Source organism: Hypomesus nipponensis, chromosome 8, assembly GCF_054491055.1.
Source record: "Hypomesus nipponensis isolate SF chromosome 8, ASM5449105v1, whole genome shotgun sequence".
NCBI classification, from domain to species: Eukaryota; Metazoa; Chordata; class Actinopteri; order Osmeriformes; family Osmeridae; genus Hypomesus; species Hypomesus nipponensis.
In genome coordinates, this window is record NC_140368.1 from 11,177,683 (window position 1) to 11,191,192 (window position 13,510).

Here is a 13,510-nt window from a genome sequence, read left to right on the forward strand (position 1 = left end):
GTGAGTACAACCTTCACTTGACATGCAGAAGGGGACATGTCACAGCAGGGTTCAGAGTCTGTGGAAATGACAGTTCCACTGCTGAGCACTACTTCTGCTCAGTGCCCCTCTCTCACTCCCTTTCTCTCTTACACACACACACACACACACATACGCACACAGTTAAACTCCGGCTGTCTGTTTGTGATGTATGTTGTGACAGTTGATGGCTCCATGGGTTTGTTCTGGGTTGATACATCACGGGCCATTTCTTAGTTGATGTAAACAGTATTTTTTTTATTTCTAGCGGTGGTTCTGACGGTAAACACAAATCCAAAGAATCCAGAGCACGAATGTAAATACCAACCCTACACCACCACTCAAATACACTTCTACTTTATTTACCTCTTGCATTCTCGAGTGTATGTGTAAGACCAATAAAGCTTTCTTCTGTAACAACTTTTTAGTTTCTACCTCAGTTTATGTCAGACTGTAGTTCCAACAGCACCCACTAGGAGGAGCTGAGTCAATCCACAACAGCTTGTTCACTATTCCATGAACCAAAACAAGAAAGGACATACTCACTGGAATGTGTCATATCATATGTAACTGTCTTTAATAACATTTTGAAGTTATTACACATGTAATATAACATTACTTAACTATTTTCAAACTTGGCAAAGCTTCAAGATATACTGCACACTATAAAAATAGGTATTCAAAAGTTTTATAAGATGGTACTTAAAGGTGCTGTAAAGCAAATTCCATGATTTGCTTCTCAGAACATTATAAACGTGTGAAATGAGTTGCTGAAAGCATGTGCAAAGCTCGAAAACGTTGTTGCACTGAAATGTGGAGTTAAACCGTTGAACAGTTTCTCACCCGCACAACCCAACCTATCTACGTCACAGCCACCTATCTACGTCAGATCACAGATGGTTTATATAACTCAGCTGGTACGATGCAAAGACAAAGTATTTAAGTGTATACGTAATTAATACGTAAGTGTGGCGTTCTCTTGTGTGTGTGTGTATGGTGGCGCCTAGTGCGTTTGAGCATGCACGCATGTAAGCAGGTTTTAACGATAGAGTAGATTACAGATTTAACAGTGTTAGATTTGAATACAATAGAACACAGTAGCATGTGTTGTTAGGATGTAAAGGATGGCTCGATGTTTCTTCAGAAGAGATCACAAGACGAATGAAGAACCCAGTCCTCTACAGCCACAGCAAAGCACGGCCTGGGGAGACACACACTGGATGAAGAAACAACGCGTGTGTGTGCATGAGTATGAGCGTGTGTGTGTGAGTATGAGAGTGAGTGTGTGTGTGAGTGTCTGAAAGTGCTTGTGGGTGTGTGAGTGTGTGAGTAGGTGTGTGAGACAGTGTGTGTTGGAGCATGCTTGCGTGTGAAAGGGAACCAGAGAACAATAACTTTCACCTTTCTTCTTATCCAAGGCTTCCATCATCTTCTTTACCCAGGGTGCCTTGGGGTCACTGCAGACACGGCCCTTCTTAGTCTTGAACCTGAAAGACACCAGATAAAGCAGCCAGACAAATAACACCCTGTGGAAATTATCTCTGTGTGTATGTCTTGGGGGGGGGGGGGGACTTTGTAATTTTCATACAATAAATATGTTTTACTGTGATGTACTGGTCTACACCACACTTTGTAATGTTCTGCAAACAGTATAAGGGCGGTAGAATGCTTAAGTGTATGGAACTATTAAATGACTGCTGATACTGAGTGGTAGCCTACACAACCACTCTGCTTATATAGCTGTCTCATTCCTTACATTTGTGATATGTATTGTGAATCAGGTGGGGGGTTATGTGTGAGTTTGGGGGGGAGTTCAGGGACTTACATGACAGCTTCCAAGCAGGGAGGGGCAGCCTTTACTCTGTGGTATTCACTGACATTTTTGAGAGTATGATCGTTCACACTCATACAACAAAAGGTTGGCTTGAACTTAGTGGGCAAGCGAACTGAGAGAGAAAGAGAGAGAGAGAGAGAGAGAGAGAGAGAGAGAGAGAGAGAGACACACCAAAAGTGACACATTCAATTACTTAACAATGCACACGCTTCTTTCAAGAGTTGAATAATAAATAGTCAAGTCATTTCACTGTCCTGAGCTTCAGAAGGTGAGAATTCAAACAGGAAGTTAAACAAGAGGTGTGAAGTTAACTTCTCATGCGGGTGTTTAGAATCCAGCACTGCATCTGCATCTTAATGCAAGCATATAATACCGAACTGTTTTTACCCGGGGGGTTTTCCACTATGACAATTTTTTCAATACTTTTAACAAGTTTCCCAAACTCTTAATGCACCAACACACCTACAACACACAATTGGCAAAACATTTAATTTCATGCTCAAATTCACACATTGTAAACTAAACTCAAACAGTAATTTTCACAAAACTCCTAAACACAAAAACACACTAAACACACATCATGTCTACCAAAATGCTAGCACATATTCTGTTTCAACAGAAACATTTAGTTAATAGTGGCACAATGTCATAAATTATTTGTGTTTTGGCTACTCACAATGTTTTTGGGGCTATCTTGTTGTTATTATCATTGACCTGCACTTTGTAAAGCTCTCTCTTGGAAGTCGCTTTGGATAAAAGTGTCTGCTAAATGAATAAATGTAAATAAAAACACCTGCACTATCAGACACTATCAGATGGAATTACAGAAACTGCATTATTTTATATGTCAGGTCTCACAGTATATGGATCATGGATTGTGTTTTGCAATGCAGTTTCTTTTGAAGCCTCTCAACATTTTTGTTTTGTTGGGTTTAGTAAATGCATGCATTTAGTTTCTTTTGCTGCAGAAATTCAAAACAAAAAATGAATGACCCATTTCAGAGTAGCTTTATAGAATGTACTGTTACTGTATTGAAAGAAAAAAAAAGAAACATAATTGTTAGAGGTAAGCTTAGGCTTCATTTGCGACAGGACATTACTGCAATAAATATGCAATATAGCTGCCGTTGACAGTATTTCATCAGTTACCCTAGCTCTGGCCCTCAGGCATTACATATTCTTACTTTCTTCTTGTTGCGCAAAAAAAAAAAAAAAAATCCACACAAGATCAGCCCAAAGCGGTCCTCTTTATACCAAATGGTCATGCGATTGAAAGAAACTCAACACCTGAGTGTTTCCTAGTTGGGAATCAGCTGTGATTTACAGTATTTGCATAACTTCAACCAGCTATTTCTCAGTAGCAATGGAATAAAATACAGGGGATATATTTGTGTTTCAATTCAAAATATGAACAGCTGTTCACTTTGACTTTAGCCAATAAGTTAGGTTTGAACATGATGTAATCTGTTCTGACATACAGTGTGAAAGAATTGGTAAATTGGGCAGTACAATCGATTGTTTTAGTCTTGGTTGAGCTTAAATGTAAAATAAGTTCAAACATTTTCCATTTGTGTTTGCACTATGCATTTTGTGTCAAAACCAATTGTCATAGCGATTGTAAAATACTGTAGTGTCATTTTGAACAGATGATTATACTTTCAAAGAACAAATGATATAAGGTGTATATGTATTGTATCCAAGCAATGGAAAATCGTGTTAACATTAATCAATTGTTTTTAACGCTAATTAGCGTTTAAAAAAATTGCATTTTGATCATCGGTTGTGAGTTTCGTGTCTAGAGTTTAAAAAAAAAGAACATGAAGGTTCTGAAATTAGTGTCGAAGTGATTGTGAAAAACGATAATAACTAAATTAACTCTAAATAAACTTCAGGGTCTTTTCAACTTTGAAGCTTCCTTTAGAATTGGCTCTTTGCCAATCACAATGCATGACCAAACTACTAGGAGATGAGAATGTTTGTCACTTGTTTTAGAAAAACAAAAAACTAACTACAGTGTTGTCAGAGTCTTACATGTAAAACTAAGAAGTATACTAAGAAGAAGTACTCAAAGAGTACTAAGTATTAACTAGAAGGAGACTCACACAGTAAAAAAAAAAGTATATTAACTTGTATACATATTAACTTATGGAGGACTATAAAACTAAGTATTAGCGAACAGTACACTCAGGGAATACTATGACATTTAAAAGTATTAACTAGATGACTTACAGTTGCCAGAGGCTGTGTTGAGGCAAGCACACACAACGATCAAGAGGACCAGAGAGAGACCGTTCAGAGCAGACATATTGACTGACAGACGCGTTGGGCAGACTGGTGGACAGATACACAGACAGCCAGGGCAATGAGGTTTCAAATGTTACATTAGCGATGTACACTCTTTGTGTGTCTGTGTGTGCGTGTGTGTGTGTGAGGGGGGTGTGATTTACACATCCAATACCATTTCCTCTCCCCATTCTATGTTTGCCAACCAACAACATGATGTGGATTGTGGTCAGCATCAATGTTTCCCACTTCAGTGGAACACACAGAGGTTATTACTGTCAGCTCCATCAGAATGGGTTCAAGTTTTTCTGCAGACACAACATCCTTTAGTGTAAACCATCCTCCCGAAAACATTTAGCCTCTTTGCAGTAGAAAGACCATGTACCCTAGTCTATAAACACTATATACCCTTTTGACACATTTCTCCGGTACATTCACATTTCTTTGCAAATGTCTAAGCACAGCTCTTGTTTTGAGACACAATTGTCACAGGGTCATTTAGAAAACACCACCTTTCAATCAGTAAACTCAAATCAGCGCAATTCAAGTACCCTTAACAACCAATTGTCAATACTAAAGTTAGTACTACTCACAATGTGTAAGTACTAATAACCAAAATTACTAGCATTCAGGAGATTGGAATGAATAAAAAGGGCAAACGGGTAAGCTCAGCTGTGCTTCAGAATCATGAAGTCAAACATCAGAGGCAGAGGAATGGTGAGAATGAGAGGGGGTGAACAAGCACAGCTTGTGAGGTTGATGAAAATCTCTGGCCTGACCCTGGCGGGTGAAAGGATGCTGACCCAGAATGAGCTGTTACTGTATTGCAATTCAAGACGTGTGTCAGCGATTGAGAAAAACTGTAATGTTACGTCATCTTTTATACGTAAACTGTACAAACATAGGTTCAAACATAAAAAATTAAGTTCATATCATTGTTTCAATCTTGTCAGTTTTTTTTGTCTATTGAGTAGACGTTTTAAAATCGAATCAACTTGTATTTGTACAACCCTTTTTACATGCAATGTCATGGAGGGCTTCACATATTCCCATATATCTGCACCTAAACTGAAACCAACCTAAACCCTCAAGGATGTTATGTCAATATGTTGCATTCACTATGAATTGTTCATTTTTGCCATGATCTCTTTTTAAATACTTTGTTTAGAATTCACGTGAAATGTAAAGCAAGTCTCAGTGGTGGAAAACAAGCAGGAAACCCTCCGTTGACTCCTACATCACTTCCTGTGACAAGCCACACACAGTGAACCAGGGGTCAACAGTGAATAAGAATCATACCATGACAACGATGAGTGCAAAGGCAAACACATAGCAAGCAAATGCTTCAAAGGAAAACGACCTGTGAAAATCAACACTCGCTTCATACTGTGGTATTTACTGTCTGATGGTGACAGTCATAATGCAGTCACAGTTCTTGTCATCAGAAACATGACAAGCTACTGACGGATAGCTTGATTTAGTTTGTTTAATTCTTACATTAAAATTGCTGTTGGTTGAGACCTCAAGACCTAAATTCCTGTGGTTGTTGTTGATTACTACAGCATGTTTCTATGTGATGTATTATATACATGTGCCATCTTTACAACATGTAAGCATAATTGCTTTAATCTCCACTCACACCACTCGCCCCACACTTCCTAAAACACAAAGCTGAGACCGAACCAAAGAAGAACACTCGTGATAACATGACATTTCTTTTGTTTGGTTTATTCCATTCAAGTCAGTTAACATGCTGTATAAGTTATCAATGTTGCAGACTTACCATTTCATATTAATAAATTATTAGCCACATTATAAATTATTCCATGTTGAATGTTTCTTAAATAACCATGAATTACTGTAAACAGACTCAATAAATTGTCGTCATTAAAGTCTGATGAGAAAATCATAAATACTTTTACATAATAAGACATAGATCCAAAATGTATCAACAGCTCTTGTAAACTATGATTAAATAAGTAGTGTGTATTCTTTTTATCTGTTTCCATAAACTAACTTTTAACTTGTGACTATGATGATGGTAATCAACAAAGACACCCGCAGTTTAAAATAAAATAATTATCAGTATCAACATCAAAATCAATGCTGACGTCCATAAAAAAAGTTACATAATTTTTGGTCTTCTGAACAATGTCAAACAATGTGTGATCCTATTGTTTGTTACTGCGCTGAAGTTGAAGCTTTCATGGTGGAGTCTGTTGAGGATGAGGTAGAGAAGCTGGGAGAAGAAGTTCTAGAAGGGGTAGCAGAGGAAGGATAGAGAAGAGAGAGAAGAGAGGGAGAGGGGGAAGGGGAGGAGGGAGGAGGAGGAGAAGAGGTGCGAGAAGGAGACCTGGTACTCATGCGGGCCCTTCTGAAAAGAGAAGATCGTTTTGCCGTCATTATCCGCTGTCATTAGCTGTCATTATCTTATCTGTTTTCTCTGTGTGGTGTTCATGAGTGGGTTTGTGTGTCACAGACGAAGAAGAAAGACTTACCTGAACTCTACGATCTTCCGGCGTACCCAAGGGGCGTTCAGGTGACTGCACATCAGCCCTTTCTCAGTCCGGAAGCTACATGAGAGGAGAGACAGAAACGTCTTAGAGATGAAACTGACACGTCATGCTGGCATTCACCACCACTGTTACTGAATGTGATTGCTGCATGTTTCAAGTGTTTTTTGTTGTTGTATTTGTATTTGTTGTCGAGGAAACAAGTGAAATAAAAGCTGTGGTTCTTACATGACTGCCTTAACACAGGGAGCGTTCCCTTGCTGGACCCAGTATCCTGTGATGGACTCCGGGAACTCTGTCCTGGACACTGTTTTACAGCAGGAGGAGGGCTTCTCATCTGGGGGGAGAGGAAGAGAGGGGAGGTGAGAGGGAGCGCAAGAGAGAGGGAGATGGAGGGAGAGTGAGTGAGAGGGAGAGAGGGGGAGATGTAGAGAGCGATAGGCGGAAAGAGAGAGAAGGGTACGAGAAATGGTCTCACCTGCTCCTGTGCCGGGGAACGCAGCGAGGACCAGCAGCGCCACCAAGCTCTTCAGCATGTTTCCCGAGGTCAGCATCTTCCAAACTGCAGATTCCGATTTTCACTCAGACCAAACGTATTCAAACAAAGGTTCCTGGAAATAAAGGCTCCGACAAAGGTTCCTTTGAAAGGTTCAAATCGATTAAGGAGCAGGATGGACAGGATCTGGGTCTTCGCTTCTCGTCAGTGCAGTGGTCTACCAGGGCGACACTGGACGTTTATATGAGGGACAAAAGCAGAAGTGGTGCCTCCGGTGTCGTCACCCCTCCTTTTCTTCACCGTCCTCTAGTTTTGACTGAAGGGTTTTCTTCTGAGTCATCCACACTCCTTCACCAAAAGGAAATACTTTCATCAGCTTTCCGGACCTCGATGTTTCCATTCCGGCTCATTAGACTAGAAGAAAATCAATACTTTACAGTAACTTTTACAGCAACTTTTGGAGCAACTTTATGCTAAGTACAGCTTCGATGTCAGACATTGTACTGTGTCAATGACTGTATTCAGAACGTTCGATGAGATCGGTGTAGCGGAAATTAAACCACGCAAGCAAAGCTTCATGGACCAATAGGTTGGGACATCATACAAACCCCCGCACGGTTACAGCAGCTTCACAATCTTAACCTTTGACCACACTCCGCCTCAATGACATCAGCAGATTTCAGCCACCAGCATCAGTGACCAGTTTAATTTAAAAGGCTGATAAACGAATGATAATGATGATTTGAGTTGCGTTAAACTTGTTTACTACTACCATACCAAATGTGCAACCCCTCAAATAACTTGGGTAAAGCAGAACGATACATGTCCTATACAGCCTACTACAAGTAATGGACTATGAATCAATGAATCAATAAATCAACAGATTATTCACAAATAGTTTGCAACATGGTTGTTCAGGTAGGTGAGGCATTCAGTTTGACACCTACTTCTCAGTCTTCAGTCACATTGTGAGTTCCGTTGGTTTGGTGGAGAGATAAAGATATAGTGGCGGGTGGAGAGTCATCCTTGTGTCCGATGTCAAAGGAGAGATAGGTGACAGACAGAGAGCTGATGACTGAGGTGGTTGACAGGTGTGACATGTCTGTGGGTCAAACGGGCGCGAGGTGAAGGGGAGAGAGACATGAAGGTCTGGCGGAGAGGCCGTCCGAGAGCGGAAACGGTCCGAATGAGAATGAGAGTACGTCTGCTTCCTGTCTCGGGTGGTGGTATTTCTGTGGTGGAAGTTTGAAGATCAGAATAGCTCTGTGGCAGTGTCCTAATTTCTTTTCTGCTGGTGTCTTTCAGCGATTGCCTCATTTGGGCACATCCAGAATCCACCCATTATGGAATGGGGGATCACAGCTAATTTGAGCTTGGTGGATACCGGGTTGTTAGTAATGCCCCCAAAAAATGCAATTCAGTCATACAACTGCCATTCAGTAATCTTTTCCACTCGATTCATTTTACAACATTTTATTTTGAAACTCTCTTTGGTTCTTCAGGGGAAAGAGGAAGTAATTGTGGAATTGACTTTCAGTATCCTTCTTTAATCGCCATTCTCAGAACGGCAGATGGTATGGTATGATCCTGATATGGTATTCACATGTACAAGCAGGAAAACAGAGGTCAAAGGAAGCATACAGTGAGCCACCTGGTATGCAGCGTTGACTATAGTCAAGGTATTAATACAGCTCCAGTCTGTCTGCGAGAGGTTTGGTTTCAACATTGATCGGGTCAAAGGTTTTTATCACCTCATATCCTGCCACCACCCCTGCTCTGCTGCTACTTGTCGGTGGGGATGTTTCAGCGGTCTCTTGACACGTCTGGACATGTCCCTGAACCCACACCAGGTCCTCCAGGATGCCAAACTGGGTTCCTGCTATCCTATGAAGACCTGCTGTCCTCTGTTTTTCAGCCAGTGTGTGTGTGTGTGTGTGTGTGAGTGTGTGTGGGGGGAGGGGAGGGTCACATTTGTGCTGTCTGAGACAGAGGCATCCACACCCACCCCCAGATCCTCCTTCGTGTTTTCAGTACAAGTCACCACGAGGAAGGGAAAAACCAAACCGCTCAAAATAAGCTTGAACACATCACCTCCTGAGCAATGACATCGGAGTCACGACGCCCTGCGGAAGGGAGGCGCCAGAGAGCCTCTGTTGCACAGTCCATCAGTGGACCAGGCATGCACACACAGACATTCACACACATACACACATGTGCGCACACACACATTTTCTTTTGATGGACAGATATTTTTGTTTCCTGTATTTCCAGTGGGGATCTTTTTATATCTCTATTGTCACTCACAAATAAGTTGGAGTCACTCGGTAAAATAAATATGTTTTCATTAGTGGTGAAGAGAACTGTCCTTAAACCACTGATCAGTTAACAATAATTAAAGAAAATTATTACTTTGTTACTTTTATATTGTTTGAAAATGCTCTGAATATAATAAACAATATTGGATAATTGGGTATAGATCCTGCTATATTACGTAAGCTCACGAGCACACAACCCTTGGTCATGTCCAGGAGAGAAATATGCCTATGTATTAATTATGTTTCTTGTATCTTTGATAAACTGTCATTATGCTGTTTTCTTATGCCTGCATAGCCATAAGTTAGTTTTTTGTAAGGTGCGACTAGGAAATGCCTGTGACACTAGTGTAGGTCATATTACCAAAGTGTATAATGCTATGCAACTTTGAACAAGGAAAATAGAAGGAACGTCAAGGCCATTTCTCTGAGCCTTATCTAAAGACCTAAGCAAAAGCTATCGAGCATGCAGTGTCTTTTTCTGTGCTTGGGAAGGCTATGCTAATCATCTTGGATCCTCCCATATTGTGATACTATTTCACTCCCTTGATTTCCTGTATTCATGGTCCAGTCTTCTGAGATGCTCAACTTAAGTGTGTCAGACACCTGCACCTTATAGATCTATAATAAATATGTTGATTTGGTCTTGAACTTGTACTTAGCCCTTTAATACGCGTTTTAAAATTACAACATCACTTTTAGCTCTCCAAAAACACATTTGCAAATATAGTTTTTTGTTGAAAGACCACATTTACATAACCAATGGGTCCTACTGTCTTGCCTTCCAATGCAATTGGATAAATGTTGTCTATCAAAAAAAAGAATTTAGCAATTAGAGAGCTAAAAGTGACGTTGTAATTTTACAACCAGGGGTCTTACTGGGTTAGCTGTGGTACAAATTAATTTTTGTACAAAATCCATTTTGCTCACTGATTTACAAAACACCACCCAAATGGATCTTAACAAATATATAATTTATTACAGTAATACAACAAACATAAACCAATAAATAATAGTACATAAGAAAAAAAGACAATGACAGGCAGTCATTTTAAATATGTCAATAAATTAAGATTATAAATTAAATTATTTTTTTTTGCATGATCACTAGCTATACTGCTTAAACAATTGGTATAGCAATGAACATAATGCCCAACTTAAAGATAAACAGATAAATAAAAGTGTTCTGTGCAGGTCACTTGTCCTTTTCTTTGTAAAGACTGAAAGAGATTCCTTTAGTAACGGGCACCCAGTAGTGGAATACACGTTATATTGTCCTGTAAGGGGAGCCAGAGACAATCAGGTAGACAGAGAGAGAGAGAGAGAGAGAGAGAGAGAGAGAGAGAGAGAGAGAGAGAGAGAGAGAGAGAGAGAGAGAGAGAGAGAGAGAGAGAGAGAGAGAGAGAGAGAGAGAGAGAGAGAGAGAGAGAGAGAGAGAGAGAGAGAGAGAGAGAGAGAGAGAGAGAGAGAGAGAGAGAGAGAGAGAGAGAGAGAGAGAGAGAGAGAGAGAGAGAGAGAGAGAGAGAGAGAGAGAGAGAGAGAGAGAGAGAGAGAGACAGAGAGAGAGAGAGAGACAGAGACAGAGACAGAGACAGAGACAGAGACAGAGACAGAGACAGAGACAGATTAGGAAATGTTTACAAAATAAAGGACATTATGCTTTTATTTGTTCTTATGTGTGCATGAGAGCTTGAGGGTTGTGAATCATGTAGACAGAGTTAGGTTTTGACTATTTTAAAGAAGGTATTTAAGACTCACTTTGTCCAGCTTCTTTTCGAGCCAGCTTGCTTTAGGATCGATGCATTTAATGCCGTCTTCTAACTTCAGTCTGAAAAGTCACAGATAGACAGAGAAAGCAAGAGATAAATGTTTTGTGTGTTTGTGTGTGAGCGTGCAGGTGTTTGTGCATGTGTCTGTGTGTTTGTGTGTTCTTACTGAATTGCAGGAATCCGGAATCTCCATCCAAGCTCTTGTTTATAGCAGGCAAGTACCTTTTTCGTTACTTCTTCCTCATCATACCATTGACAAAAGTTAATAGGGAACCCTAAACATTGACCTTGGTCTGAAACACAAAACAACAGAACCAACATTATAAACATGCACCATAGTACATACATATATACATACCATACATAGTAATGAAGATCCAGTTGTATATGTATTTTTTCTTATCAAAAACGAATACATTAATTGTATTAATCCTAAAGGAAATTCAAGTAACCCTTACCCAGAATAATAATAATAATTGAAAAATGAAAACCTGAGGTAAACACCTTCAAATAGACCAACAGCAGCAATGAACATCAAAGAAGCAGCTGACTGCTTTGGAACGCAACCATAGTTTTGTTACATTTAGCAGACACGCTTATCCAGAGCGACTTACAGTACTTACAGGGACTGTATTTCCCTGTTTCCTCAGATTCCCCTGAGGCAAGTAGGGTGAAGTGCCTTGTCCAAGGGCCCAGGACACAACATACCCGGCACGGCCGGGTATCGAACTGGCGACCTTCAGATTACTAGCCCGATTCCCTAACCGCTCAGCCACGTGACTCCCTATTGTTACATATTTTGTCAATGCACACCCAATACACAGAATACAATCCCGATGGCAGCTTATATCTGTGAACTTACAAATAGACAGCCCACACCATACATACATACACACTCACCTGTGAAAGACAGGATCACCATGGACAGAGTAAAAAAACAAAGCATGTGGCGCACAAAGATAGACACATGCATGTTCACCGTTTGATCTACTACTCTGAGCCCAAAACACACTTCCTCTTTCCAAAGATTTGTTGGTTGCTCTTAACTCGACTGACACTTAAAGGTGGCGATGCTCAGTGTTGACTGTTGCAGTCGCTTTAGATGTGCTGATGTGCTGAGGGATGAGGGGCTGTCTCTTATAGGTCCTCAGGGAGAGGAAGTCACATCACACTTGGTCACCAAAACGCCAGTTCACAGCAGTGGAAACATTGTTAATCATCCTTCATCAGAAGAAGAATGAAGAATACTTTGTTAGTCATGCGAGATGGACACATGCACACATATGCTTGTTTGGGATCTTTTGGGAACCCTCTATTGAGAGTATATTCCAGAAGGAAAAGGAACGATGACATACCTGAATAAAAAGACCACAAAAACATTGGTAGTCACATGGTAGTCATGAATGACCCTGTTTGTATGGATTATTTTATTTTATTGGATTGCTAACCAGGGTGGAGGGATCTGATGTGAGACTGGATAACAGTTTCAACCGACTGACTGATTATTTCTGGCTGACCACAAAGATATTTATAGAAGATGGAATTACAATAATAGCTACAACCGGACACTCCTCTACACCCACCTAAAAACACTAAGCAGGAATGAGTCAGACACGGACATACAAGAAGAGACGGCAGTCTCCAAGACAACACATGGGTGTCACACACACACACACACTGTCAGCATTACTGAGCTGTTTTCGACCATTTATGGAAAGATTTTAATGTATATTTATAGACTTCTCCACTCATACACTAGCCTCCACTTGAGTAACAATAACTCAACAGACACTGGTATCTTATATAAAGTAATGTACGGCACTAGGGGGATTTGAACCTGCAACTTCAAATCGAATACATTTTGTATAGCCTGTTTTACAAGCGATGTCACAGAGGGCTTTACATATGTCCATAGAACTGCCCTTCAACCAACCTAAACCCTCATGGTAGACAAGGAAAACTCTCAGTAAAATTAATTGAGAGAAAATGTAAGAAACCTTGGGAGGAAGAATTTGATGAGGGATCCCCTCTTCTGAAGACAGTTGGTGACGGAGAAGTGCAGGTCATAGGCTAAACATAGTCTTGCATCAAGAGGAGGGAATACAAATTTGCAAATGGTTGTTGAAACACAGATATCCAGATATTCCAACTCAGTGCTCTGAGTTTGAACAGTTGAGGCAGTGGTGGGAGTGTGGGATCTGCATAGCATCATAGGATCGGACAGTCAGATAGATGGACAGGAAGGAACTGAATCTGACGTCAAATGATCTATCACTGACTAAAAA

At 40.4% G+C, this 13,510-nt stretch overlaps 1 protein-coding gene and 1 long non-coding RNA gene across 2 annotated transcripts; both read right to left on the bottom strand.

The window, feature by feature from the left end:
- Nucleotides 1-664: 664 nt before the first annotated feature.
- On the bottom strand, nucleotides 665-4,220 carry LOC146275152 (uncharacterized). Its single transcript, XR_014766390.1, has 4 exons — nucleotides 4,082-4,220; nucleotides 1,844-1,964; nucleotides 1,420-1,505; nucleotides 665-1,219 (listed from the first exon to the last, which is right to left on the bottom strand). It is a non-coding gene; the product is annotated as an uncharacterized LOC146275152 (long non-coding RNA).
- A 1,650-nt stretch (nucleotides 4,221-5,870) lies between these two features.
- On the bottom strand, nucleotides 5,871-7,338 carry LOC146275153 (uncharacterized). The gene is made up of 4 exons (XM_084703559.1): nucleotides 7,127-7,338; nucleotides 6,877-6,985; nucleotides 6,634-6,708; nucleotides 5,871-6,509 (listed from the first exon to the last, which is right to left on the bottom strand). Exons 1-4 carry the CDS (start codon nucleotides 7,200-7,202, stop codon nucleotides 6,317-6,319), a joined length of 453 nt encoding a protein of 150 aa, XP_084559685.1. The 5' UTR covers nucleotides 7,203-7,338; the 3' UTR covers nucleotides 5,871-6,316.
- Between the last annotated feature and the right edge of the window lie 6,172 nt (nucleotides 7,339-13,510).